Raw genomic sequence first — 24,275 nt, 5'->3', positions numbered from 1 at the left:
ACTGCTTTTGTGCTCCAGGGTCACATATGTTGTTTAGAGCTGTTTAAATTGTGCTTGATCTGTGCAGCTTTCTCTCCTGATTCAGACCAGAACACTTTTTCACTGGAGGAAGCATTATTATGGATTATGGACTCAGATTTTAGCCGGAAATAATGGTTTGAAGTTAAAAATGCCTTAATGATGGATTAGTTTCAGCTTTTGTCCTCTCCAGATGTTAACTGATGGACTGGAGTGGTGCGGATTACTGTGATGTTTTTATCAGCTGTGTGGACTCTCATTCTGACGGCACCCATTCACTGCAGAGCATCCATTGCTGAGACACTGATGCAATGCTACATTTCTCCAAATCTGATGAAGAGACAAACTCATCTACATATTAGATGGCCTGAGGATGAGCAGATTTTTAGCCCTTTTTCATATTTGGCTGAACTATTCCTTTAAATGATAGGCCCGTGTAAAGACACATACAACTACAAATGAGTGCAGAAACATCAGATCCTTGTTTGCTTTTAGATTGTTACTCCAACCACTCAACACAACGTGTCTTTAAATCCTCTGTGCACCATCATTAACCTGCAAGCATCTACAGCTCCTCACTTTCTACCCTTCGCTCTGGTTGGGAGGCAGAGAATATGACGGGGCCGTTGTCGCTCATGGAAAATGCTGACTTTATATCCAGACCCTGGCCGGTGAGAGCAGCGTATCGACTCCCGCTGAGCTGCGTTTTCTTCATCGGTGCATGAACGTGCTGATACCACTGAGCTGCAGAAAACAACACGTTTGGACATAACTGTTCAATTAAGAAAATCTTTTGCACTTGGGTTGCATGCTGTGAGCAACTTATTTATTTGTAGTCACATAGTTGACACAACTACACCTTTCAGCATCTTTTTGGGTTAAATGTAATACAGTTGTACAATATAATATACAGTAAATGTATATTTTAGGTGCTTTAACTGGTTACCATTTCTTTTAGAATTTCTCATCTTTATTAATTAACTTTTTGCAGTTCACTTCACTAGTACCTACAGTATGACAAATGAACTAAGATACAAACGATAAGATTAATTGAATTAATTAGATACTACTTACATTAATAATTAGATTAATATTAGAAAAATTCCTTAAAATAATTAGAAATATCACATTTAAAATAGTTTTAGATAGAGTGTAATATAGTAGTTTAATTTAATTTTTAATTATTAGACAAATTCCTTAAAATAATTAGAAATATTACATTTAAAATAGTTTTAGATAGAGTGTAATATAGTAGTTTAATTTAATTTTTAATTATTAGACAAATTCCTTAAAATAATTAGAAATATTACATTTAAAATAGTTTTAGATAATATAGTAGTGTAGTTTAATTTCATTTTTAATTATTAGAAAAATTCCTTAAAATAATTAGAAATATTACATTTAAAATAGTTTTAGATAGTGTAATATAGTAGTTTAATTTCATTTTTAATTATTAGAAAAATTCCTTAAAATAATTAGAAATATTACATTTAAAATAGTTTTAGATAGTGTAATATAGTAGTTTAATTTCATTTTTAATTATTAGAAAAATTCCTTAAAATAATTAGAAATATTACATTTAAAATAGTTTTAGATAGAGTGTAATATAGTAGTTTAATTTAATTTTTAATTAAAATAATTAGAAATATTACATTTAAAATAGTTTTAGATAGTGTAATATAGTAGTTTAATTTCATTTTTAATTATTAGAAAAATTCCTTAAAATAATTAGAAATATTACATTAAAATAGTTGTAGAAAAAGAACAACATGTTAGTTTAATTTATTTTAATTATTAGAGTAATTTCTTAAAATGGTTACAAAAATGAGTTTAAAATAGTTTTAGATTTTAGAGTATAACATAGTAGTTTAATTCAGTTTATCATTGTCAGAGTCATCTCTCAAAATAGTCAGAAACATTACATTTTAAATATTTTAGATGGAGTATAATATAGTAGTTTAATTCTAATATTATTAGAATAATTTCTGAAAATAATTAGAATGTTTAATATATGTTCAAATCTAAAACATTGAAAAAAATAGTATAATATAGTAGTTTAATTGCATTTGTAATTATCAGAACTATTTCTTAAAATAATTTGAAAAATGACATTTAAAATATTTTTAGACGGAGTATTAATGTAGCAGTTTAATTTAGATTTTCATTTATTTCTGACCAGCTAACAAAAGTACTGTACTCTGTGTTAGAAGTCATTGCAGGAGAATAACTAAAATTGTAGCCAAAATGCTTTATATCTGAACTATTTCTTAACTTTACTAATATATAGTGCTGAAATATTAAGAAATGTAATTGACTCACCGTATATGTCTAGTCTTGCTGTGCATGATATGATTCCTGCTTCATTTTTTGCAGACACCGTGTACCAGCCAGCATCTTCCTTTCTGGTCGGTTGAATCAGTAGACAAACATAACCTGTCGTGTCCTGATGCATGCTGGTATAACAAAGACACAGAATGGGAATTTCAAAAATATTAATGTTCTTTTAATTCATTTATTGTGTGATATACTGCATTTATGTTCTCAAAAGCACACAGTGTTGATCATATCTGGGAAACCGTGCTGAAGCAGCTGAAGGGAGCTGCTGCTTTGGTTCCTGGTCCAGCAGATGTGTGCAGACTCACCTGACTCTGTCCTTCGAGTGAGGGATTGTGTCATTGTCTTTCTTCCAGAAGATGAGCGGCTGTGGCATTCCCACAACCCTGCAGCCCAGACGCACCGGGGAGCCCTCGGCGATGCCCGTGTTCTGCAGCTTTTCCACGAAATGCGGCGCCTGCTTCAGCTCTTTTTCTGCGTGTGTTCATTTGACAGAGAAAAGAGGGTCAAGTATTTGTGTGTTATTAAGCTGTTGCGTGTCAGAATAGCACGATATAAATGTGCAATTCTGGCTGCTTTTCTCAGAATTGCACGATGTAACGTCCAATTCTGAGAGAGAACAAAAGGCTGACTATTTTCTTACAATTGCATGTTTATATCTCACAGTACTGACTTTATAACTCGTAACTGTGATTTAATAAATCAACAAGTCGAAATGATGACATAAAAAGTACAAAATCTGAGACAAGAAGTCAAAATTATGGCATAAAGTCATAATTTTTAGATATGTTAATATTTTTGACTTGTCAATTTTGACTTGATTTACTTTTTGTCATAATTATAGTTTATCTTATAGTCGCAACGTTTTATCTGACAAGATTTAAAAAATGGTATAAGTATGAGATATGCCGAAATTATGACATGAAAAGTCATAATTATTAGATAAAAAGTTAGAATTATGAGATGTCATAATTTTGACAAAAAAAATAAATGATGGCATAAAATTATAAATATAATAGTCATAATTGTGAGAAAAATCAAAACTAGCATACATCGAAATTATGACATACCAAGTCATAATTATGACAAAAGGTTGAAATTGATGTACAAGGCTGAATTTATGATAGTCAAAAATGAGTTAGTATGGAATTATAAAATTATTGAGTTACTTAAAATTCAATATTATGAGATAGTCATCATAAGATATGCTAAGTCATAAAGAATTTTTATTGTCATAATTATGACTTTATCTCATAATGACTTAGCATGCCATAATTTCAATTTGTTTTGAATTTCTATCTCATAATTTTGACTTCATTCCAAGTTATAATTGTGATTTACCAATACACATTTTTTTTCTTGTGTGGCAGAAATGGGCTTTCTAGTATTTGAATGTTAAAAGGACATTCAGAAACGATCCGGCTCTTACCCACTACTCTGAGCTCGAGGCCGAATGAACTCTGTCCCGCTTTATTTGAGGCGATGCAGGTGTACGTCCCGTCATCGGCTTGAGTCAGAGAGTCAATAGCCAGAGAATGGATCCCGTTTTCTCTCACGAGCATTCGGTGAGTGAGGTCTGGATATATGGGCTTCCCGTTAAGAAGCCACATGATTTCAGGATGAGGTAACCCACTCACCTAAACAGCAGAGGAGGGTTCAGAGCATGAAGACAAAACATGCAGCTTCAAGCTTTCTGCAATGTTACGTGTCATTGTATTGGATAACAGACAGCTTTCTCAAAAAGAATTTGGATGCTTCAGTGACTTTAAGCTTTTTGGAATTTTGGTTTTAATAGTTTAAATGATACAACGTAATACAAAGCCACTTAAGTGACTTTCATGACCAGGTTTCTTTAAGTACATTTAAAAAGTGCACTTTGTAAATATGTCAAATTAGAATTTTTTATTTAAAGTATGTTGTAAATCCGTGTTGTTACCTAAACTAAAACTGAAACTAATATTAAAACCATTAAATAAATAAATAAATAAATAAATTGTTGCTTGAAATGAAATGGATGAAAACTTAAATAAAATATAAAATGTTATTTTATTTCATCTAGTTGCCAAGGCAACATCCCTCATTTTAATTTACAGTACACTGTAAAAAATGACCGTGAATTTAACGGTAAAAGACTGTAAAAATGCTACAGTAAAAACCTGTTAAATGGTTAACGGTAAATTCCCCTACTATATACGGTGAAAAACTGTATTGGACATTACATATATTGGACATTAATTTTACGGTAGTATATATTTTCACTTCCAAAAGCTGTAAGTTATATTAGTATAATTTACAGTGAATAACCGTAAATTGACATTCCCGAACTACAGTAGTCAACATTTGAAGTGGATCAAAAAAGTTAATCAAAGTTGTCCTAAGACAAGAACGCATTTTGGTTTTAGGTTTTAGGACAACTTTGATTAACTTTTTTGATCCACTTCAAATGTTGACTACTGTAGTTCAACTTGATGTACTAAACTCAAGGATCTAAAACCGAAATAAAATGTAATAAAAACTATATGGACATATACAGGGGGGAAAAACACCAAACAACAAAATCACTAAAAATGTTTAATTAAAATGAAAGCGGAAAATGTAAAACTAAAAACTAATTTAAAATATTAATTAAAAACTATAATAGTGCCTCAATGATACTAAAACAACACTGTTGTAAATCAATCATTGTTTTAAATACATGACATACAAGTTTCAATAGAAATGACGTAAATCTTTGTCAGTATATTCAGCAGTACACTGAAGTAATTATGGAAAAGATGTACTTAAAGATTTACTTAAGTCCTGCTCACTACCGTCTTAAGTTAAAATAATTGCATTTAACAATTTTAAACTATAATACATTTTCATTTAATTGCAATTAACATGCAATAGAGTCTAAAACATTACATTCAGTTTGCACTTCAAGTATTTTCTTTAAGTAAGAACCCGTTTTAAAAGTATGGCAAAGTGCACTTCCTTTGTATATTTAGGGCCAGATTTACTAAACAGGGCAAATTAGCGTTAGAGCGCAATTCTATAAAAGCACGGGTGGGAGGGGAAAATAAAATACTATGGAAGTCAATGGTGCTCATCAACTGTTCAGATCCCAACATTCTTCAAAATATCTTCTTTTGTGTTCAACAGAAAAAAGAAACTCATACAGGTTTGGAACAAGTGGAGGGTTGAGTAAATGATGACAGAATTTTCATTCTGAAAGTGAGCTACTCTTACTCTAACATGTTTTTTTTGGGCGTTAAATAATGGCGCAAATACCAGTAATTTGACGAGCGCAAACGTTAGTAAATTGCATTTTAATACTCCCCTCTAAATTTTGCGTCTGAAAAGGAAACTCCTAGAAATGCACATTCAATAAGGACAGGCGCAAAAATAACTGTACTGTTTTAACGCCAAAAGACGGTTTGTGCTGGCGCAAGCTGTTAGTAAATCTGGCCCCAAGTCTGCTAGAACTCCTAATGCAATGATGTTCAGACATTAAGCGCTCAGATCTGTTTTGGGATCATCTTGCTGGAATATCTCCAGTACCTTGCAGTCTAACCTACAGAGGCGTCCCTCATGAGCCGACATGTCTCCCGGAGCCTGCAGGAAGTGCGGACGAAAGCAGCGCTCTTGAGCCGGCTCGCCCTCCACTTCCTGTACACGTGCTCGGACTCTGGGAAAATCAACATTGAGTGATCACAGAGATGCAAACAGGTAACGGGGGAAAAAAAAGGTGAGAACATTATGTGGATCGGGGGCATGCTCCACACAGAAGTTCTTTTAAAGGTGTGTATATTATTATGTATATATAAATACACACACATGCATGTATATTTCAGAAAAATGTTATGTTTATATATTAAACATTTATTTATAATATAAATTATATGAATATAAATATAGACATGCAAATACATGTAAATATTTTCAAAATATATACATGCATGCATAATAGATATACACAGAACACACATATTATGCAAGCAAAAACTTTTATTTTGGATGCGATTAATCACGATTAATCATTTGACAGCACTAATATATATATATATCCTTATATGTCCAAATCTGTAATTTTTCACAAAAAATATTAACATCTTATTGCAACATTTTACAAAAATCAAGATTGAATATATTTGGTTAAAATCCTATGTTATAAAAGATGAAGTGCAGGCTATTTAAGACAATATTGGCTAAAATGCAAAATGTTTGCCCTCTCTCTCTCTTCACCGTTCCCATATCTCAGACCTCAAATACATAACATATTACCCTTTTTAGACATAGTTCTTGAAACTACCAGTTTTTATTTACCCTTGTAAGATGCCCCCATAAAAACACTTTCTCACTGGAACCAAGCAAATCTCATAGGTGACCTATTTTGATCTCAAAAAAGTGAGTTGTCACTGAAAGGTGAGAAGTTTGCAGCTATGTATTAAACATACAAGTCCATGAAACTTATCTCTTTGTCAGCCATTGCAACTTCAGAAGAAATGTATGAAAACTGAGCATTGATCCGACTCACCTCTGCGAGTGAACCATGGGACGGTTTCGCACGGGACCCGTTTGGACAATCAAATGGCCAGAGCAACTTATTCTGCCCTGTGAACATGAAAACAGGCTCGACTCTGATTTCTGCTGTACATCAGAGTCATTTCTGATGATTTTCTCCAGCATGTTACCTGTGGATTCACTGCCATGACTGTATAATTGCCGTCATCGTCACTTGTGACGGCTTCTATGTGTAATGAACACGTCCCATCACCCTCTCTGATCTTCTTATAGTGCACGTTTTTCTTCAAAATCTGCTTTCCATCCTTAAACCAGTAAACCTGTGTGAAAAGTACAAAATAAAACAAGTAGTTTGGACTATATTTATGTTTCTGTTATGCTTAAAGATTGAAATTAATATAAACTGTACCGAAAACAAATTATTTAGAAAATAATAATGATTAATTATTAATCTACAAGCACTAGATTAATAATTTTTTTTAGCTATATAAAAGAAATGAGTACTTTTACCCATTAAGGAGGACGTATTAAATTGATCAAAAGTGAGAGTAAAGACATTTTTAATGTTACAAAAAAAGTTCCGTTTCAAATAAATGTTCTTTTGAACTTTCTATTCATCAAAGAATCCTGAAAAACAAAATGTATCACTATTTCCACAAAAATACTGTGCAGCACAACTGTTTTCAACACTGATAATAATCAGAAATGTTTCTCGAGCAGCAAAGCAGCATATTAGAATGATTTCTGAAGATCATGTGACACTGAAGACTGGAGTAATGATGCTGAAAATACAGCTGCGCATCACAGAAATAAATATATTGTATTTTTTGATCAAATAAATGCAGCCTTGGTGAGCAGAAGAGACTTCTTTCAAAAACATATAAAAAAAATCTTACAAATCCCAAACTTTGAACCATAAAGAGAACACAAAAGTGTTATTTTCTGTGCATGCATTAAAAGAGCATCACATGCTGTCAAAAACTCACTTTAGGAATTGGAATTCCAACAACTTTACAGGTAAATGTGACAGGAATCCCTTCCACAGCCCTGAAGTGCTTCAGTTTCTTGTCGAAGATAGGCGCGATGCATTTTCCAGAGGGAATTTCATCGTGCTGAACTTCATCGTCCGACTCTTCAACTGGAGTTCTTTCCAAATGAAACTCGATCTCACTCAGTAGCCTCTGCTCAAAGCTCGACACCTTGTATTCCTACAAAACACATGAACTTATTACCTGAAATCATTCATGAATGTGTCCCATTTTCATATTAACTAAACTTTCATATTTACTACTTTTTCCAGGTTCTGTGGAAACATTGCCCACAGCTACCTAAATGTTAAAGTTTCCAGAACAGTCGCATAATTAAACAACCAAACTGATCATAGTAATGTCTAAAAATAACAACAGAGATATGTGATAAATGACAAGGCAAATCAGTGGTCAGGTTATTTTCAACAATCAGTGTGAACTTGTATATTTGCATGACATTTTACAACATGTAAACCAATTACAATAAGAAGCGGGCTTTGTGGCGATAATATAACACTAGCATATAACCTATATGAAGGTAATAGCGACTTTTTATCTCACAACACAATTTTTTGCAATTCCTGGAAAAAAGTCAGAATTGCAAGATTTAATCTTAGAATAAAAAAAAGACAGAATTGCAAGATTTAAACTCAGAATTCTAATAAAAAAGTCAGAATTTCAAGATTTAAACTCAGAATTCTAATAAAAAAGTCAGAATTTCAAGATTTAAACTCAGAATTCTAATAAAAAAGTCAGAATTTCAAGATTTAAACTCAGAATTCTAATAAAAAAAGTCAGAATTTCAAGATTTAAACTCAGAATTCTAATAAAAATGTCAGAATTGCAAGATTTAAGGTTAGAATTCTGAGGGGGAAAACAGAATTGCTAGATGTAAACTCAGAATTCTGAGAAAAAAGTAAAAATTGTAAGATTTAAACAAAGAATTCAGAGTGAAAAAGCCAGAATTGTGAGATTTAAACAGAATTCCAAGAAAAAATTCAGAATTCCAAGATTTAAACTCAGAATTCTGAGAAAAAAAGTAAAAATGGTAAGATTTAAACAAAGAACTCAAAGGGCAAAAGCCAGAATTGTGAGATTTAAACTCAGAACTGCGCGAGACAAAAAAAACAAAAAAAACACATTTAGCATTTTTTTTTAACTCGTGGCAAAACCAAATAAAGCTAGATATTGCTAGAAGTAAACTCAGAATTCTGAATTACTGAAAATTGTGAGATAAAATTGCAAATGTTTTTATTCTGTGGTGGAAACATATGTTCTGGGGGTTAGAGAAAGAATGAAAAATGGTCATATATAACTAAATTATGAATGTTTTTGGTGTAAAAATAAATAAATACACAAATAAAAATAAAAACTAGGTTACTAAATAGCTATGATATGAACCCTTTAACACACCATCCTATTTTAAAAGTACCTATTATATCTCAAGAGGCCTGTCGGGTAACAGCTCGCCTTCAGTTCTGGATGTCTGAATGCAGTCACCTCTATTTATATTACAGAAGAGCCCTGTTCATTCCTGACTCTGTCTAGTCTCGCAAGCCCAGCGCTCATGTTTACTCACAGATACTGTTTGCATTCAGATTTCATTCACATAGACACTGAACTGAACTGTGATTGCAATGGTCTAATGTAGTGCTCATGTCATTATAGTTTCTGTTTGAGATATCCATTGAACACTGATATTAATATTCTCATGTAGTTAGTATAGCATTAAATTAAACTCAAGTTGCTCATGCATAATCTTTTGTGATAGAATTTTAGTTAGAGTATTAGTTACAATTAACAAGGACGCAGCTATATTTTTAATATTTGTTAAATGATTCTGACTTGTGCAGATGTGCAGATTTGAAAATAATTATGGCCTTAAACATTCATACAATTAATTCTACGTAACAATGGTAACACTTTACAATATACGGTCCCATTGGTTAACATTAGTTAATGCAATAACTAACATTAACTAGTAAGACATTTGTTATAGTATTTATAAATCTTACTATTAATCTAATATGTCATATCTAATTTATCTCTATACTAATCTAATTTATTATATATAATATATTAAACGTTACTTAATAAAAATACAACTGTTTATTTTTAGTTCACGTCAGCTCATAATATTAAGACATACATTAAATTAACTAAAATTATCAAAGTATTTTCCATCGTTAATGTTAACTGATATAGTTAACTAATGTAAACAGATGTAACCTTATTGTAAAGTGTAGATGAAATTTACTGCATCTTCCTCTAAAGAGAGTTATTATCCATGCAGTTTCATTAGTGGAAAAAAGCCACAGCTTTATATTAGCTCAGGATCATCTTGTTTCTTGTTTTAATCAAAATCGATTCTTATATTATGAAACTAATGCACTTCAGACCAAAGCACTGCTTGCAATGGAGAAAAGTCCTTGTACCTCGTCATAGTTAATGACAGTTGCGGTGGGAATGTTTGGTCCGAGCGGGCGGCTCACGTCCCCCCCATAACTCTGTTTCTATGGAGGACAGGATGAATGACGATGATGTAAACACAAACACTAGTCACACATCAAGACACACGAGTGATAAATAGTGTTTTTATCATGTTATGTTGTCATGACAAGAAACACTTCAGCGTGTAAAAGTGTTAATATGGTGCATCATGCGGACGCACATTTGACACATGAAATGTATGTGTTAGAATGTGAAAACATTGAAACTGATTATGAAATGAGAAGATCGTCGTTAAAGGTGACATATCATGAAAATCGGACTTTTCCAGGTTTTAAGTGCTATAATCAGGTCCCCGGTGCATCTACCAATCAAGGAAACGTGAAAAAGATGAACCCAGTAACTTTGTTTTGGGAAGCCTTTTTCTGCAAGCGTCTGAGAAAACGAGCGCGTCTGATTTCGCTCCCTTGGTGACGTTGCAAAAGGATCTCATTATAATATTACCGCCCCTTAATCTGTAAGTTTCCACCCACGGCGCCGTCATTTGATTTCGCAAGCGACAACGGTGTACCAGCTCTAATGCCATGATGAAAGTTTGAGGAAAACATGCTAACTGTTCTGTGTTTGTCTGCACAGACGAGCACAGAACACTGTTTAGAGTCCCAGCCTCAGAGGAGACAAGCAGTGGATTTATTGATTTATTTAGGCTACTGTATATTGCTGCTGCCGCACAGATCTAAAATAAACATGCGATTTATTTCCCAGCTGTTTACCGTCACAGACATAACCGACTGTTTTATGTAACTCATGTGTGTTTTTAACGTAAACTTGTGAGTGAATGAGAACTTAGTTTAGTACTCGCATGCTGTGACAGCCGCTTTCTGTGCGTGTGCTTCGGATGTGTGCGCTCAGAAAACCGTATATAAGAAGTTTAAACCCATATGGTTTAAAACGCATGATTTCAGCACGATAAACACAATAATCAGAACCAAAACAGATGTTTTTAGCAGGTCCGAGCTGTAATGGAGCAGCTCTATTCTGGAAAGGGGGGCGGGGAGCAGCAGCTCATTTGCATTTAAAGAGACAGGCCCGAAAAACAGCGTGTTTCTGCTTCCACTCAAAATAGGCATTTTCAAAATTATATAATAAATGATCTGTGGAGTATTTTGAGCTGAAATTTCACAGACACATTCTGGGGACACCAGAGACTTATATTACATATTGTAAAAAGCGGCATAATATGTCTACTTTAAAGCAAAGCCACTAAATGATGCATGGAGATTTACAGACCACAAACAGAAATGAAAACAAAAGGTTTTCATTTATAAATGACAGCCAGCAATACATTGAAATTTAAAGTATTAAATGTAATGAAGCCCTCAAATCAATAATATTGACATTTATAAACTCAACATGAAAAACCTGAACATGAAACAACCTGATGTGATGCTGAGGAGGATATTAAAATAGGGTTAATTTAATGTTGACTTTAAACAAAGCTTTTAATTTAAGTCCAATCCGAATTATTTTAGAGACTTTTACAGAACACCTGTAAAAGTTTACAGATTTGCGGTGCTATGAAATATAAATATATTGCAAATGCAAATGCAGATAAAAAGTAAGTAAAATTGCAAACATGCACTTAATCAAATGCCGTGTAGTATATCAAATATGAAGGAATTACACATATATCTATATAGATAATTATAGAATTATCTGTATACACATCTATATGTAATTCCTGCATGGCATCATTTTTGGCACTTAATCAAATGCCGTGTAGTATATCAAATATGAAGGAATTACACATATATATCTATATAGATAATTATAGAATTATCTGTATACACATCTATATGTAATTCCTGCATGGCATCATTTTTCCTAATGAAATGAGAAAAGTATCTCAGCAGGTGATATAGTTTTGCATTTGGTGCAAGCCAACCAAGAGTTAGATTCAGCCTTCAATTTCAACATCAAAAAGAAGCTTGAAAACCTATTAAGCACAAGAGATAAAAAAGAACATGTTTTTGCCAATATCATTATGAAGTCCTAGCTATTCTGTCTTAAAGGGTAGCAGCGATTTATTTTAGAGTACAGACTGATCAAGCTGTGGTACACAGAACATGTTATTTAGGGGGATATTTTTCTTCCCTATTCCTTCTCCATCTCCATCAATCTGTGTTTTGTGTAAGCCCACACAAATTTAACTACTACAAACCAAGATTAAACCCTCTGTAATAGTGTCTCTCATAAAGAAACCCGTAACTCAAAGTAAGATGATCAGAAACAGCAAAAACTTTCTTCTGTGAATAACAGAAGATTAGCAATTTGATATAACTGAATTGTGTCTGTAAATCCTGCAAAAGCATGGCCTAGGCCTACTATTTGTACTATACACAACAAAACCCATCTTTGTAATATTTATGACACCACATACCTGTTGTCCAAAACGAAGCTGTTCATCTTTAAATTGCAATTTCTTCTCAATATCTTGTAACAGTGTTTCCTTGCTCTCGCGGATGTCATCATCAGACATGAGTCTGGAACCTCTTTGATTCTTCTTTAGTGCACCTTGAGGCCTGAACATGAAGTAACACAATGAGACTGAGGTAAGGCATTAAAATATGATACAAATACGTGTATATATATTTATGAAAAGTCAAATTCTGCTGTAAAACAGCTCTAAAAAGACCATAGTGTCATTATTTTAACTAGTCAGTAAACAGACAGGATATTCCACAAAAAATCCCTTTAAAGGGGTCATAGCATGAGAAATCAAATTTGCCTTGATCTTTTGGGATATAAGAGGCCTTTGTACCATTAAAACAACCTGCAAGTTTCATAGATCCTATGTCCTCCTCATTATAAACAAAGCATTTATTTAATCAAGCTCCAAAAACGGCTCGTTTTGGATCCGAGGGTCAAGGTGACATCACCTAACCCCAGTCATTTGCATAAACACTGCCTCCAGAGCAAGACATTGACGAATAGTCATCTTCTCACCATAGGCCCCGCCCACTGGTGTTCAGACGCTTAACAGCTTAACGGACACTTGTCACGCTGAATGTGAGTGTCGCTTTGCGTCAAAAGCAAACAGAAATTACAATCACTGCCGCTGTCTTGTCTACACTGGATACAGTATACAGATGTGCGTTCACTTTCTGACAGTGCACGCGCTCGAGTCGGTCATCAACAGGACAAATGGAGTGAAAGAATGTTCGCTTTGACGCGTTTGGTTTAATCAGCTCGTTCACGTCTTTGTACAGACATCAGAAGGATCCCAGTGTAAAGAACAAGTGGATAGTTTATTTTTAATGGTGTCCTGGATTGTGTCTGAGGATCGATCAGAGCATTTTGTTTTGTAAACGAGGCACAGTGTAATGGAGAGTTCACAAAGAAACATTTGTTGAAAGCTGAAGCGGTGCTAGATCTGACTGCAGCTGCATCACAAACGCAAGTAAATGATTTCATAATGCTTTGTCTGGAAATGACTGTTTTCCCACATATTTATTAGTTTTTTTTTTTTGCAAAAAACTTTATTAACATAAGTAAACTCAAGAAACCTATAAAAAAAAAAAAATCCATGTCATCATGACCCCTTTAAGAGAAAGTGTGACCTTTAAACCATTTTATGATATTACAATATTATAATGCAGAGGTCTTCAACCCTACTCCTGGGGACCCACTGTCCTGTACAGTTTATTTCCAACCTGCTTCAGCACACCTGCATGTGCATTTTCAAGCTACTCTAAAGAACTTGATTACCTTCAGGTGTGGTTGATTAGGGTTGGAGCTAAACTCTGCAGGAGAGTGGATCCCAAGGAGCAGGGTTGAGAACCTCTGTTATAATGAAATGTGTTTGTGTATGCTTACCCAGGTGGGGCCCTCTTCGGCAGGCCCATGGCATTGGTCGGAGGAGATATTGGAAGTGAAGGAAAGACTGAACTAAGGAAGGCCACTGGATTTTGGATGGGGCTAGGAGTGGAGCTGCTAGACGTTGGTGAAGAAGCTTGTGGGGGTGACTGAGTTCTAAAAGAAAACAGTGAATTCACCAGCCCAGGAGGCAGTAGAGGTGGTGAGGACACATATGGTGGGCTGCTTGGACACTCCAGAACTCTTGTTGGGAACTTTCTTGGGGACGGAGATGACTGGTTGACGGGCGACGTGAGCATTCGTGTCGACTTCGGGAATATCTGTGCAGCTAATTCATGGAGCATTGGAAGAGGAGACTCGGTTGGGGAAGGACTCCTGATAGGAGAGAGCATCTGGGCTGCAATGAACTCCTTCGGCCTTGTGTAGGTGAAGCTCTGGGTGGAGATCGGAATAATCCCGGGAAGTGGAGGCTGGGTGTCAATCAACGGAGGTGGAGACATTGGACTCGGGATGGGTGCAGGTTGATTTCTCACTTGATGTGGTGAGGTGATTTTACTCAGGGGTGGATACGACACACCTTGAGAATGTGTGTCTTGTGGAGCCATGCTGGGATGAGAACTTGTGGTGGTATTTAACTTTGGTCCAGTGTTGTTCACCACTGATGCATTAGGTGACATCAGTGCCTGTGTTCTGGCAACACTCGTGTCACTAATGGGAACGGAGTATATCTGCATGGTTGGATTCATGTTTATTTGTGAAATATGAGTGGAAGAAGTAACGGGTGGAACATTGGCCACATGGTTGGGGTTTGGTTGGGTGGTTGGAGCCATGAAAAGTTGAGGAAACTGTGCAGAAGGTCCCAAATTTATAGGCATAGGGATGTTGGGAGCTCCTCCTGGTTGAGTTATTGGGATTGTTGGGATCACACTTGGCATAGGGGTAACTGGAGCCACACTGGGTGAGATTGGCCCCAAATTCAGCTGAGGAGGAGTGGGCACCACATTCGGTTGGGTTAGTAGGTTAGAGGGAACTATACCCAGTGGAACAGTATTTAAAATAGTAGGAACCAGATTTTGTTGAGGTATTGGAAGGTGGTTGTGTAAGGTTGTGGCTGATGGAGTAAGTTGGGGCAAGGGCATGGAATTGGTTAAAGGCATGCTCAATTGGGATACAGGTACAGCTTTTAATATGGGAGCAGGTGCTGTAGGAAGTAGAGGGACAGATGCAGGGATCTGCAGTGGAATTGGAGCAGAGTTCATTACAAGAGGAGGTGGTTGGAGTTGGGATGGAACTGAATTTGCAGGAGGGTGAGTTGGCTTGACAGGCGATGGCTCACAACTTGTCCTGTCTAAATGTGGTGAATCTTGGCTTGGGGAGGCATCTTCCTGCCGCTGTTCCAAAAGCACCTGGTTGTGGAGGATCTGAAGCTGCACTGGGTCTCTAAGATAAGACAAAAGAAAGGGAAAACAATCATGTTTTCTACTTCAGATAGTCCTAAAACATAATTTTACTCTCAAGTTGTCTTGCAACACTCTGAAATTGGTACTTACAATTTTGGTTTAGCCAACACTGGTGGTGGTTCTTTAGATGACATTCCTTTCTCCTCCTCGTCTTCATCTTCCAGGAGTTTAAAGGTTACACGGAGGCCAACCTGGGAACTAGAGCGGGATTCGTTGTGATTCCCTAATACACCCTCGGGTCTTGTCTTGAGGCAAGAAGTTGGGGGATCTGGTATGGGTTTAACAGTTGGTCGCTCTTGATGGTTACTGCAGTTTACTGGTGGGAAACTAGTAACAGAAGGGCTGGAGGTTGGTTTTGAACCATTTGGTAATGGTTCTACCGATGCATCAGAGCTCATAGTGATGCTGGAGGCTGATCCGTTTGGTGGACGTTGGGTCACTTCTGTGGAAGGCTTAAAACCGGACCCTCCTGAATCAAAGTGTGTTGTGCTAGAGCTGAGAGGCTTATGGTTTGAGTCTGAGTTCAGTGAAGAAAAACTGAAGCTGAGTGGGTCTAGCTGAGGTAAACTAGTCCTTAAAGTATCTGAGCTGTATTTTCCAATGCTGAGATGGTTTAGACTAGGTAGGCTAGTGGTGAGATCATGGCGAAGGGTACTAGGATTTAGGGAATCTGAGCGAGGCGTTCCAGAGTCATGAAGGTCTGAATGCTTAAATCCAGATCTCAAAGGGTCAAGGCAAATCATACTTGAGTGAAGCTTGTTGTTTACCAGAGGAACATCTGGTTTATGCTTTAAAGTTGTTGACATCAGTTCTGTTGCCGGAACCTTTTGGAGGGAGGATTCCACTGTTAAAGTGCTTGTTGTTTTAGGATTGGTGCTGTTATTATTGTGTCCTATCGATGCAGACAAAATATTGTCCAGAATTAGACTTGAGATGTGATATATGTATTAATTTTTATCTCATTATGAACTTAAGCAGTCTTAAGCTGATCCAATAATAGATTCCTCAACAATAAAACAAAATTACCTTTTACTCTCAATACCGCAGTACTGGAAACTGTGCCATATTTATTGCTGGCTATGCAAGTAAATGTTCCAGAATCCTCTGGAAAGACCTCCGCAATAACCAAAGTACATATCTCCTCTGATGTCCACACCAAACAGAGAAATGGCACAATGTTAGGTGGTTAGAGTCATGAAATAATTACCTTGGCAAAGCAAGGGTAATCAAATCCACCTACCAGATTCAGCCATGGATCTTGGTTCTGGGATGAAAAAAGCAGAATGTGTGAATTGTCAGATAACAATTTTAAGAAGAAAGTCAAGCACTGTAAACTTTTCTTTCAAGTTACATTTTCAGTAGTTTTCAAGGATGGATCCAACCACATATCTAAATGCACTGCGCAGTAAAATTATACATACTCTTCTGAAGGATTCTGAAGTCTGGGGAATCTTCAATAAGTGTTCCCTCCCGGTACCAGTCCACTTTAGGGGAGGGAATGCCTTTTACTCTGCACTCGAGAACTACCAACTGACTCTCTACAGCCAGGACATCCTGGAGGTTCTACAGCAAAAGAGACAATGGTGTACAATGACAATGGAATGGAAAACCTGTAAAACTAGGTTTTAATTCTTCTGAAGATAATAGCTATTGCCATGATGATTTTTGGATAGCTGCCAGGGCATTGCTACTGTATACACTGTCCAAAAAAAATAGCTTGTCACTTAGGCAATACCCGCAAAGGGACACCTTTGTACCTTCTTTATCCCCAATGGGTGCATAATAGTACCCTAGAATAGTAATATGTACCCTTAAGGTAGTAATATGTACTTTTATGTTCCTAACATGCACCCTTTAGGTACAAAGGTGTCCCTTTGAGGGTACTGCCCCAGTGACCAACTGTTGTACCCCTAAAGGTAGAAAAAATTTCTGAGAGTGAACAGTGCATTTTAAAGGGTGTTCTGTGGGGTTGATAGTGCATTGCTAGTTGGTTTCTTACTGGCCCAAGTCAAACTGGGACACCACCAAGGCTTTATGATATTTCTAAACATGGCTTGCACTGGATTTGCCGGTTTTACAGCCTGCCAAGCAAAAATCGTAAGTATGACTGCATACCAAGGTTTTGACTCACTGGATTTAGGACAGGCATGCGTGCAAAAGTTTAAAACACGTGAAAATATTATAATACGTCTATGTTTTTTTTTTCTTCCAAGCATTAATTTATACTTCATTGGCACTCAATGTCAAGATTTAGAAATACAAGCTGTGTTTGCTCTACCTTCGTAAAAACAGGAGCTGCCATCATGGGCCTTACATCGAAGCTTTGAAGATAACTACTGCTGCCATTTAGAGTCTGAAAACAAAACATATGGAATGTAAGAAAAACACATGCATTAGTGGAAAAACAAAACTGCAGATTTGGTGTGTTTTTCATACCTCAGAAATGCTCTGTTGAGATGTTAACAGTACATCGGAGATACTTTGGCTGGATGGAGGTGATGGTGGGGCAATGGTCAGTGGAGGAATTGGTGGAGTGGGTTCCACCTCAGATATTGGCATTGATGGTTCTAGTACAGGTATGGTTGGTTCTACTACAGAAATGTTTGGTTCTAGTACAGGTATTTCAGAGCTGACAACCTTGGAACTCAGAAGTTCTGTATCTTCCTGCTTAGAGCTTGGGTCAGCAATCAGCTCAGTCAGTGGCACTGCTTCGGTGTCAGAATGTGCTGGTGGTTCAGCGAAGGTGGTTGTTATAGTTGGTGTGGTGTCTTCAGCAGATGTGTTGGGTTCTGCCAAGACCACAGCAGGTTTGGGCTGAGGAGATCTTTCATGAAGTCTGGAAATAAAGATGTGTGCATGTGATTTCAACCCCTAGGGGTTCAAAAGGTACTGCAGATACAGATTTCATAATGGAAAATATACAAACTCACTCTGCTTGAAAATGTTTTTCTTCGTCAGAATCTGACGAAGATGCTCCTAATAGAAAATGAAAATATACAAACTTAATTTCAGACTGCAGCTGCAATCATTTAGTCAATGTATATTTCATATTAAATAGTCCAGAAGTCATTTACTGACCCTCAATGTAGATTTCTGCTGAGGTGGAGTCTGTGCCATAAAAATTGGAGGCAAAGCACGAGTATCTGCCCGTGTCTTCTTCAAACGCCTCTGCTATGATCAGAGTGTGTCGCTCACCATTAGCGATGATCTGAATATCAGGACTGTTTTCCAACTCTTTACCCTCACAAAACCACCTGGAAAACACAATCAGAATGTTACATTCTGGACAGGAACACACATTTACAAGTACATCCACAATACAATAAATTAATGAATGTAAATGTAAAACATGCGCACAAATCATGTCTGAATGCATCTGGTTTTAATTTGACCTCAGTTGAAAATCCAATGAATGTACATTCAGTTGTATACTGACATTTCAGCCCAGGTCATTTACAACACAAATACAATGCATATTTACTTCAATGCATATTTAATTCATCATTTTAAAATTTGAAGTGTGCTAGTGACACTAAATGAATACCTTTTGCGGTCACAGAGTTCATTAATTCAAGCATTACAGTACAGAGGTAAACCACATTTATTCAACAATATCATGACTTTTTTCAATTCATGTTTGATAGCCAAAATGTGCACCGTGTAAAACAAAAACCAAAAAGGTTAAATTGCAATATATCTCAAAATAGCTGAATATCATCTAGATTTTCAGTCTATCACAATATGCAAACAAATTAAATGTGTTGTTAAAATGCAGAATGTTTAGTATGATGAATAGCTTTTGGACATATTAAATGGTCAATCCAGCCTAATTAATATCAAAAATACAGGTCACAAATATTTCTAATAACAAAAATAAAGAATAGATTTCAATTTTTAGGGAAGAATCTCTTGAAAAACTAGTTGATTAGAAAAAGCTATTTACTTTCAAATTTTCAAATAAACAATTTTCACTGTATTTACTCTACTGACACGACGACTTTCTTTAGTCATTCAATGGCAAAAATCAGTTAACTGACTTACAGTTGTCAGACTTTTAGATATTAAGCTGTTGAGGTGAGGTTGAAGCAATTTACTAATGAAGTTATTTTTTGCATATATCACTTTGTGTTAAAGAAGGCATTCAAAACCATTTCAATGCATCTTACAAATCATCCAAAATCAGTCCTCCTTATCAAACACATCAGCAAAATAAGAACCACATCGCAACACAAGACAAACAGCATTCATTCAGTAATAAATCAATGGGCTAAACTCATATTCTTGAATCCACAAATATAACTTTACCACAACCTTACCTAGAAGACCGTACGACAGTTATTTCACTTTAACTGCTGTTTCCTAAAATTCCCTCGCTGAAATTTAAAGCGCTTCTGAAGAGACGAGTTGTGGTTCATTCCATGGGCGAGACATGGCTGAAATGTATTGGGTTTGATCCATGAGCCAGCGAGGATCATTTCTAATGATTAAGACTCTACTTTGAAAGCCTGAGCTGCGGGGGAAAGACATCCAGTGCTAGATCTGCACCTGTTCAGTCTATTTTCCCTCTCGACTCACCCACGGCACAGGAAGCCCTGTTAAAACTGGACGGCAGCATCCCTGACCGACACACATGAGCTAAACATAGAAGGGCCTCTCATATATTCACCAACACTGCTAATAGATCTATCAGATATTTAGCGGGCATTTGCCTCTGACAGAGAAACACTTGAGATTTTTAGTTACAACAACTATGTGGATTTTTTTTTTTACAACATACTTATTTAGAACTCAAAAATAAAGTTACGATTTTGGAAAATCTACTACAAAGACAAGCTATTACGTAAAATGCTTCTAGAAAGCATTGGCCATGTCATTTATGTACAGACGGTCAGATGAGTGTTCTCAAAGGGTGCTGTAAGTAAAATGTTGAAAAGTGAAGTAAGTTTGGGTCACTGGAGGGAAGATCTAATGTTTCTGACATCACAGTCTCTCGGTCAGCTGAGAACAGCTGTCCAAACACGTTACCTGTCACACAGACACGCTCAGAAAAGCACGGCTTTCCTTGACCTGTCAGTGTGGGAAGTTTGCATTGAGTAATGTTACACTAACCTTTCATCAATGATTTGACAAGATATCTGTATGCTAACAGAAAATGCATAAATTTATGTTTACTATGTAATAGGTTATTAAATGCAAAAATGTTAAATGCATGACCAGTTCATACAAAGTTATTCAATGCAAAAATATTACATGCATGATCAGTTTATATGAAGTTTTTAAATGTTAATACATTAAATGCATGATCAATTTATACAAAGTCATTAAATGCAAAAACATTAAGTGCATGATCAATTCATACAATGTTATTAAATGCAAAAACGTTAAATGGATGGTCAGTTTATATGACGTTATTAAATGCAAAAATGTTAAATACAAAGCTATTAAATGTACAATCGGTTCATACAAAGTTATTAAATACAACAAAAGTTAAATGCATTATAAACTTAATTTATTAAATGCAAAAAAGGATGATGCATTTATATGTAGTTATTAAATGCAAGCATGTTAAAAGCATGACCAATTTTTGCAAAGTTATTAAATAAAATAAAATAAAAATAAAAGCACACCCAATTTATATGAAGTAGTGATGAAATAGCTTCATAGTTCACTCAAACATAATTTAGCCACTTTTAAATCATAACTGAAAAGGGAACATATAACGTGTTATTAAGTCTAATTGTAGCTAACAGTTTTTCAGCACACTGGAGCAGTAAAGCACGTATTTTATGAGAGATGTCCAGTTTATAGAGAAGCACAATGTAATGAATCAGTCCACTGAAGGCGAGCGTAGTGAAGAACCCATGTGCAGTTTATTTCCAGATGTGATCCAAAATACAAACATAACCTGAGACTTGACGTGACATGAACAGACTTGACTAGAAAAGACTTGACTTGACATGAACAGAACTCACCGACAGCAGGTGTACATTCATTCAATACACGACCAGAGTCAATGGCAACATGAGGGCTACTTATAACAAACACTAAGGGTCACATGACAAGAATCAACCAATGAGAGACAGGACACATGACTAAGACAACGAATGATAACATGACACATGAACCAAAGAACCAATTAGAACATAACACACAGACAAGGGTAGCACATGACATGATCACATGTGGGGCAAGGAACACATGACAAACCAGGAAATTAAACTAAGAGCATGAATACAAAGCAAAAGACATGAACACCAAAACAACCCAAAACAAACCCTGACACACAAGCTGATTATCCCGGCTGGAGCAGCACATTTCCACAATCTGAGTCACACGGCTCTTTAGGCTTTACAAGTTATGATAATCGTCCTTTAAAGTTCATCTAGCCTCAAGCCAGGAGCTAATGTTAAACGATTTAGATTGCTTCTGTTCTGCAATTAGCTTTTAGTAAACATAAACATTATCACCATTTCATGACAAACACACTCACTACAAAAGAGTAAACTCATTCAACACAGAGAACAGTGTTGTTATTGTTAACTAAAACTATTAAAAATCATTTCTGATCATTGAAATGGAGGAAATAAAATAAAATATAAATATTAGATGAAAAACATAAAATAAGAATAATTTGAACGAATAAAATGACTACCGCTACCCCTGCTATTAAATACTGTAGAAATATTAAAATAAAATAATAAAATTAAACTAAAATAAAAGCAAATTCAAAATATGAATAATGCTAACAATACCCCCCTCCCCCCCCAAAAAAAAATGTAAATACTGTAGAAATATTAAAATAATAAAATTAAAATAAAAAAAGCTAATTCAAAATATGAATAAATACTATAATGGTATATAAACAATACTAAAATAACACAGTACCATCTTATATCACCATAGTATGATTTTTTGTAAGGAAGTGACATTCATTTGTGCAGTTTATTTCATGAATTAGGACAGAAAAGACATTCATTGTGCCCAAGTAAACACTGCTACAATAAACTATAATCATACCCGCACTAATTGTGCAAATTTGCAAAGCTCTGTACACATTTAATATCTTGTTTACTCTTCTACTCTTTGGCTAACTGTGCTCTACTGAAGAAGTAGGACGATGATTTCGACTGCATTCTCATAGCATCATATTTCAGATGTAGCAGAATTAGAATGGCTGAGATCAGACTGCATGTTATACGGTCAGCTTTCACAAGACGTCTTTGTGCTCACAGGCAATGCTTGAAAAAGTAGATTTTTAGCATGCATTTGCTAGAAAAACGGTTGCCATGATGCTACGGTGTTACAGATCCCTTGTGAAAAAGTACTACACTTTTTTTCTTATTGTACTTAGAAAACAAACTACTTAAAAAGTATTTGTTATGGAAATAATAAGTACTTATTATGGAAATAATATAGTTTAAAAGAATATACTTAAGTGCAAAATGAATGTAATGTTTTTGGACGCTTTACTGCATGTTAATTGCAATTAAATGAAAACATATTCTACTTCAAATTTATATCAAATGCAATTATTTAAACTTAAGGGGATAGTTCACCCAAAAATCAAAAATGATTTACTCACCTTCATGTCGTTGCAAACCTTTTTCTCTCTCTATACTATATACGTCAACTGTTTCGTTACCAACATTCTTCAAAATATCTTCTTTTGTGTTCAAGATATAAATTAAATTCATACCGGTTTGAAGCAAATGATGACAATTTTTTACTTTTATGAATATTATATTATCTGCAAGAGCACATTCAATGCAATTAAATGCACAAGGGGTGTTCTCAAGGCGTTGCTATTTACACAAAAAAAGATTTTTTAAAGTTGTAAATAAAACAAAGATTACTGGAATACATTTTTCAAGAAAAAACCCTGTCATTCTTTCAAAATCTCATGTTTTAAAGGAGACATAATATGCCCCTTTTTACAATATGTAATATAAGTCTCTGGTGTCCCCAGAATGTGTCTGTGAAGTTTCAGCTCAAAATACTCCACAGATCATTTATTATATAATTTTGAAAATGCCTATTTTGAGTGGAAGCAGAAACACGCTGTTTTTCGGGCCTGTCTCTTTAAATGCAAATGAGCTGCTGCTCCCCGCCCCCTTTTCCAGAATAGAGCTGCGCCTTTACAGCTCGGACCTGCTAAAAACATCTGTTTTGGTTCTGATTATCATGTTTATCGTGCTGAAATCATGCGTTTTAAACCATATTAGTTTAAACTTCTGATATAAGGTTTTCTGAGTGCACACATCCGAAGCACATGCACAGAAAGCGGCTGTCGCAGCATGTGAGTACTAAACTAAGTTCTCATTCACACACAAGTTTACGTTAAAAACACACATGAGTTACAAAAAACAGTGGGTTATGTCTGTGAAGGTAAACAGCTGGGAAATAAATCACATGTTTATTTTAGATCTGTGTGGCAGCAGCAATATACAGTAGCCTAAATAAATCAATAAATGCACTGCTCTGTTGTCTCCTCTGAGGCTGGGACTTGGCTGGGACTGCAGCCAAACACAGAACAGTTAGCGTGTTTTGCTCAAACTTTCATCATGGCATTAGAACTAGTACACCGTTGTCGCTTGCGAAATCAAAATGA

General features: G+C 35.5%; 1 protein-coding gene across 4 annotated transcripts in view; it reads right to left on the bottom strand.

Moving 5' to 3' along the window:
* Nucleotides 1–393: 393 nt before the first annotated feature.
* Nucleotides 394–24,275, bottom strand: part of mypn (myopalladin) — a 27,840-nt gene continuing 3,958 nt past the window's right edge. For 2 of the 4 annotated variants that reach the window (XM_016487310.1, XM_016487311.1), the window contains exons 3-21: nt 18,746–18,921; nt 18,598–18,643; nt 18,104–18,503; nt 17,946–18,020; nt 17,089–17,230; nt 16,908–16,931; nt 16,694–16,810; nt 15,758–16,559; nt 14,208–15,647; nt 12,772–12,913; nt 10,319–10,396; nt 7,842–8,063; nt 7,026–7,175; nt 6,869–6,945; nt 5,893–6,019; nt 3,782–3,989; nt 2,661–2,826; nt 2,338–2,471; nt 394–762 (exon numbers count right to left, since the gene is read on the bottom strand). In XM_016487310.1, the coding sequence (XP_016342796.1) occupies nt 584–762; nt 2,338–2,471; nt 2,661–2,826; nt 3,782–3,989; nt 5,893–6,019; nt 6,869–6,945; nt 7,026–7,175; nt 7,842–8,063; nt 10,319–10,396; nt 12,772–12,913; nt 14,208–15,647; nt 15,758–16,559; nt 16,694–16,810; nt 16,908–16,931; nt 17,089–17,230; nt 17,946–18,020; nt 18,104–18,503; nt 18,598–18,643; nt 18,746–18,921 (4,705 nt within the window). In that variant the 3' untranslated portion in view covers nt 394–583. Of the gene's footprint in view, nt 763–2,337; nt 2,472–2,660; nt 2,827–3,781; nt 3,990–5,892; nt 6,020–6,868; nt 6,946–7,025; nt 7,176–7,841; nt 8,064–10,318; nt 10,397–12,771; nt 12,914–14,207; nt 15,648–15,757; nt 16,560–16,693; nt 16,811–16,907; nt 16,932–17,088; nt 17,231–17,945; nt 18,021–18,103; nt 18,504–18,593; nt 18,644–18,745; nt 18,922–19,983; nt 20,060–24,275 lie in introns of those variants that run through there. The other 2 variants (XM_016487313.1, XM_016487312.1) reach the window with 2 other exon arrangements.

This window comes from Sinocyclocheilus anshuiensis, unplaced genomic scaffold (genome assembly GCF_001515605.1).
Source record: "Sinocyclocheilus anshuiensis isolate Anshui unplaced genomic scaffold, SAMN03320099.WGS_v1.1 scaffold709, whole genome shotgun sequence".
NCBI lineage: Eukaryota > Metazoa > Chordata > Actinopteri > Cypriniformes > Cyprinidae > Sinocyclocheilus > Sinocyclocheilus anshuiensis.
Note: the sequence above shows the minus strand (reverse complement) of the source record. Positions and strands in the feature narration are given on the sequence as shown.